Here is a 6080-nt window from a genome sequence, read left to right on the forward strand (position 1 = left end):
TAACCTGACCCAACTATTCTCCTCCCGCTCCTGCTGGCTTTCGCAGATTCTGCCATTACTCTCCTGAAGATGCCGGTAATATAGGCTACACGAGGAGTCGGCAACCTTTCTCATGTGGAATGCCAATTACTCTTACCATTTCTACCGATCTGCATGCCAGTTACAGTTTTCATATGCACATTTTCGTAGAACAGTTTAGATAAATTTATAAATGTCTTTGTATCTCAATCATTGTCATGTGGTTAATCAATTCTATCCAAATCTAAATGCAAATAATACAAACCTAAAAAGTAACTTTTTTGCCCAAGGGATAAGAGTTCATCGGGTAGACCTATTTTATGATGTTTCCACTGGATCAGAGCATTACATTTTTTTCCCTTTCACGCTGCATGGTTATCGAAAGAGAGAGCAGGAAAGATTTTTCAAATAGGCTATTCTGAGGAACTATTGTTATTCTCAATGGACGTAAAAACACTTCATTTACTGGCCATTAGCAGTGGCGAGTTAAGACAATCAGATCCCTAAATGGGCACAATTATAGGCCTACATTTGTACACAGGTCAGGTATCCTTGGCCAACTTCTATGCGTAATCAGGTGTGAGTCCTTACTCAACATTGACAGGAGCGCTCCAAACAAAAGGCAATAAATAAATGGACAACTCGTAAATGGAATGAAATAGACCAAAACATGTTTCTCACAAGTGTAGAATAGCTTGTGCGCGCTGCAAACAACGAGACCACTCCAACAATGAGAATGGTAAAATACAAAAAATATAGTGAATGCATTAACAGAAATTATCGAGAATTAACAGTAAATGCACTACTGGTGTGCCATCCCCACGGCCTTCGGAATGCATTAGTCCTCTGATCAGACGGGTGTCTCGTGTGCCATAAAAAATATATTTTTAGACTGCTCGACTAAAAAACATCTTGGTCGACCAACAGCCTATTGACAAAACAATCGACTAAATTGTGGCCGCCAAAAATACATTACAAAAAATAAATAATTGTATACATTTTTACCCCCTTTTTTTAACCCCGTATCCAATTGGTAGTTACAGTCTTGTCAGTGTGCACTGCGCCAGGCCAGCCATAAGAGTCACTAGTGCGCGATGGGATAAGGACATCCCTGCCGGCCAAACACTCCCCTAACCCGGACGACGCTGGGCCAATTGTGCGCTGCCCCATAGGTCTCCCGGTTTGCGGCCGGCTGCGACTGGGACTTGAACCCAGAATCTCTAGTGGCACTCGGAAGGCCCACTTTTTTAATGTATTTTTTTTAAATTATAAACCTTCGGAATGGTAAAACATTTTCAGTGTAAACTTAAAAATGACTAAATTCATATATAAAGTATATAGAAAAGATAATGGAACAATATATTTTTAAATAAGATCTTTGAGGAAAAAAACAAAAAATAGATGGTCAAGGATAATCAAGAAATCCCCAAAAAACATGACATGGGGGCCCCCATTGATTTAGTTATAATGTTTGAGTCACTCAGACAGCATAAGAACACAGCATATGCCATGGCAAAATGTGTAGAATTGCAGGAAACCAGCTTTAAACTATAAAGTGTACTCATCACCATGGCAAAATGTGTAGAATTGTGTAAAATCCCCCCTCCCCCAACTTTGCTGAAAGAAATCCTAGGGGAAACACTGCAGTGCTATGTTGTTCATTGCTCATGCGTCATAATGTTTACTTTACAAAGAGGAAGTTGATAGCAGCTGATGTTTGGTGGTGACATTGAAACTCCTGAGACAAATGAATGTTGCGTTAAAACTAAGACAGCAGACAGGCTTACAAATGGGCCTAGAGATATAAAAATATTTACGAGTGTACGCCTTAAAACCAGAAACTTGATGAGTTCCTGGAACATTCTATGAACATTCCACTGTCAGTCAGGTGACTTAAAATAATTGGAAACAGGTTGCTGTATCATTACTCAAATGTGCTATATATATGAATAGTTACTAAGCTTATTGTATCATCATTGCATCCAGTATCTGTTACCAGCTGCCATGCCTCTATTCTAACCACTACTCCCTCTATTCTAACCACTACTCCCTCTATTCTAACCACTACTCCCTCTATTCTAACCACTACTCCCTCTATTCTAACCACTACTCCCTCTATTCTAACCACTACTCCCTCTATTCTAACCACTACTCCCTCTATTCTAACCACTACTCCCTCTATTCTAACCACTACTCCCTCTATGTGTCAATAAAGAGTAATGACAGTGACAAGCAGAGACTGCCACAGCCTGACACCACATGTCACCAGACCCTGCCTACTGCTAGCATTGACTGGAAAGCTGGCTGACAGCAGTATGGGTCTGTGTGAATGAGACTATGAAAGTGAACGGAGCTAGAGGGCAGTTCTCGTTACCGCCAACTCTCTTCTGTCAAACTGGCCATTATTATAGGACAGTATGAATTCCCAAATTCTGTCTTCAGTTTAGTTTTTTGCCCTAACACTACACAGCAGATTCAAATTATAAAAGATTGATGATTTGTTGATTATTTGAGTAGTTCAGTCAGCTGTGTAGGGCTAGGTCAAAAAACTAAATGTGCACCCCTTGACGTCCCGAGTACGGGAAACCCTGGAAGACTGTGCAGTCAAAGCAGAGCCATGTATACATTATATGACTCTGATACAAAGTGCAGCAGACATAAAGGAGCAGGCTTGATGGTTAGAATCATAAATGAGATTCGGACGAGAGCCAATTAATGTATGATGTAGGCCTAGCCTGGATCCAATTGAATTGTTCTGTTTCAATCTGATTGGATGTAGGCTAACAGATGAGCTATTCCACAAAAATTCCCTTCACCCCCATCCTTCGCAAATGTACATGTACAACCGCCAATGCTGATTTAAGGCCTGCCTAGCTGGCTTGATGATGTGTGACCCAACACTGTATTTGACCAACCAATGAAATGTTTCATCCCAGATTCCCCACATACTTGACCTTCCAAGGCATTGATCTCAGAAATATTTTGGATGCTTTTGTCTCCATAAAAAAAAACATGTAAGTATCCAGGGACAATAGAGTGCTGGCAGGGCGGTAATTAGAGTGAGTGGGAAATACAACAGGTCTGGCTGGTAATACACGTTTAGCCAGTCTCTCTTTTGGGAAAAACAACAATCACAGACTCCATCACACAGCAAGAAGTGTCATGGCAACACCTGTGTGTGACAAATGATTTCCATCTCTGAATACAATTACTAGGTCCACTATTCACTGACTATAAATAACTAGCTACACCCCAAATAGTCGCATAATCATGTCATGAACATTAAGTATCTCTAATTGTTGTAAACTCTCACCTATCTATGTCAAAGATAAGAAAACAAATCCGAGATTACATCCAATGTGAGCCTCACATAATAATAATGTCACAGGATGTTGTCAAAGTTTGCTTTACATCAATTATTGTAATAGTGTAATTTGAGCTGTGACAACAATAACTCACCAGGTTCAGTACAGTACGGCTATATGAGGACACGTGATGAGTATCAAACATCCAGCTAGCATCATCAAAAACATCAGCATACTGGTTAAAAAGTTACCATTTAGCTAGCGAACTAGTAAATTCAATGTAGCTTAGTCATGTTTCAGAACCTGTAGCTAGCTACCAAGCCATAAACAATGGAAGAAACTTCACTTACTAAAAATAGATTCATATTGGGAACGTGCATGCTAACTAATACTGGCCAACATTAAGTAGTTAGGTAAGTTAGCAACAGCAAACTAACTACATTTCTGGACAGTTTCACTTGTCTGTCAAGTTTATAACGTTAACTAGCGAGCTAACTTAGCTAAAAAGCTAACTGTCTGGCTAATAAAGCCTAGCCCAAGTTCCTAACGAGTCAAATAACGAAGTGCTTTATTACGATACAACTCACACAAACCCTAACCGTCTACTTACCCTTTGTAATAAGCTTTTACCCGGACTTGGTGAGGGTTTTCGCCGGGGTGAGACATGGTGCTGTCCCGCAACGTCGGCATCATAAGCCCTCGGAATCGGAACTCCGCACGCCGAAGATGATTTCCTTCTGGCTGCGACAAACTTAGCTGTGTACCACGCCCAAAACAATAACCTCTGTAACTTGCCTCGATAGATAAAACAATTAGATAGCTGACTAGCTATGGAAACGAACAATTTGAGTCTTCTTAATTTTACAAAATCCAGACAAAGTAGTGTACAACTTCAGGAGTCCGCCAAACAACACTCCCTACTGCAAAAAGGCCTCACGACGGACGAATCCATTGGCGGAATGTAGGAGGGACCAAAAAATATTTGAATCAACAAACTAAACAAGAAGATACTGTCTGATCATAGATAATATTCGGTAAATGGAACATATTTAAGGCGAATCATATGAATATCAAATATTGTAATGATAGACAAGGAGTAAATGTTACTTTTAACACAGTTCTGTAAATGTGAATATGTTCATGATTCCTATTGTACCAAATGAAATGCAAGGGCGTTTGTGTTGTCCATGGGAACATTTGTATATGGCCATTTATACATATAATATATTTTCTATGAAAATATAATGTGGTAGTTGGAAATGTAGTTATTGAACTGAAATTCATATTTTTTACAAATGGATCGCTTAGGCTGCCTTTCTCATACATTTACATTTACATTTAAGTCATTTAGCAGACGCTCTTATCCAGAGCGACTTACAAATTGGTGCATTCACCTTATGATATCCAGTGGAACAACCACTTTACAATAGTGCATCTAACTCTTTTAAGGGGGGGGGGGGTTAGAAGGATTACTTTATCCTATCCTAGGTATTCCTTAAAGAGGTGGGGTTTCAGGTGTCTCCGGAAGGTGGTGATTGACTCCGCTGACCTGGCGTCGTGAGGGAGTTTGTTCCACCATTGGGGTGCCAGAGCAGCGAACAGTTTTGACTGGGCTGAGCGGGAACTGTACTTCCTCAGAGGTAGGGAGGCGAGCAGGCCAGAGGTGGATGAACGCAGTGCCCTTGTTTGGGTGTAGGGCCTGATCAGAGCCTGAAGGTACGGAGGTGCCGTTCCCCTCACAGCTCCGTAGGCAAGCATACATACAAAACTACTTTACAGTCATAGAGTGACTACCGACAAGTAGCACTCATGTCTGTAGCCATGAAGTGCTTTGAAGGCTGGTCATGGCTCACATCAACACCATAATCCCAGAAACCCTAGACCCACTCCAATTGTCATACCGCCCCAACAGATCCACAGATGATGCAATCTCTATTGCACTCCACACTGCCCTTTCCCACCTGGACAAAAGGTACACCTATGTGAGAATGCTATTTATTGACTACAGATCAGTTTTCAACACAATAGTGCCCTCAAAGCTCATCAATAAGCTAAGGACCGCCACGCTGATCCTCAACACAGGGGCCCCTCAGGGGTGCGTGCTTAGTCCCCTCATGTACTCCCTGTTCACTCATGACTGCACGGCCAGGCACGACACCAACACCATCATTATGTTTGCCGATGAGTGGTAGGTCTGATCACCGACAATGACGAGACAGTCTATAGGGAGGAGGTCAGAGACATGGCCGTGTGGTGCCAGGACAACAACGTGATCAAGACAAAGGAGATGATTATGGACTACAGGAAAAAGAGGACCGAGCACGCCCCCGTTCTCATCGACGGGGCTGCAGTGGAGCAGGTTGAGAGCTTCAAGTTCCCTGGTGTTCACATCACCAACAAACTAACATGGTCCAAGCACACCAAGACAGTCGTGAAGAGGGCACGACAAAACCTATTCCCCCTCAGGAGACTGAAAAGATTTGGCATGGGTCCTCAGATCCTCAAAAGGTTCTACAGCTGCATCATCGAGAGCATCCTGAGTGGTTGCATCACTGCCTGGTATGGCAACTGCTCGGCCTCCGACCGCAAGACACTACAGAGGGTAGTACGAACGGCCCAGTACATCACTGGGGACAAGCTTTCTGCCATCCAGGATGTCTATATCAGAGGAAGGTTCTAAAAATTCAAAGACTCCAGCCACCCTAGTCATCGACTGTTCTCTCTGCTATCACACGGCAAGCAGTATTGGAGCGCCAA

General features: G+C 42.2%; 1 protein-coding gene across 1 annotated transcript in view; it reads right to left on the reverse strand.

Annotated features, from left to right (window-relative positions):
- Window positions 1-4328, reverse strand: part of prkci (protein kinase C, iota) — a 57591-nt gene extending 53263 nt beyond the window's left edge. Inside the window, exon 1 of the mRNA XM_071377396.1 lies at window positions 3934-4328. Coding sequence (XP_071233497.1) covers window positions 3934-4016 — 83 coding nt within the window. The 5' untranslated portion in view covers window positions 4017-4328. The remainder of the gene's footprint in view (window positions 1-3933) is intronic.
- Between the last annotated feature and the right edge of the window lie 1752 nt (window positions 4329-6080).

The sequence above is a fragment of the Salvelinus alpinus genome, chromosome 30 (genome assembly GCF_045679555.1).
Source record: "Salvelinus alpinus chromosome 30, SLU_Salpinus.1, whole genome shotgun sequence".
NCBI classification, from domain to species: Eukaryota; Metazoa; Chordata; class Actinopteri; order Salmoniformes; family Salmonidae; genus Salvelinus; species Salvelinus alpinus.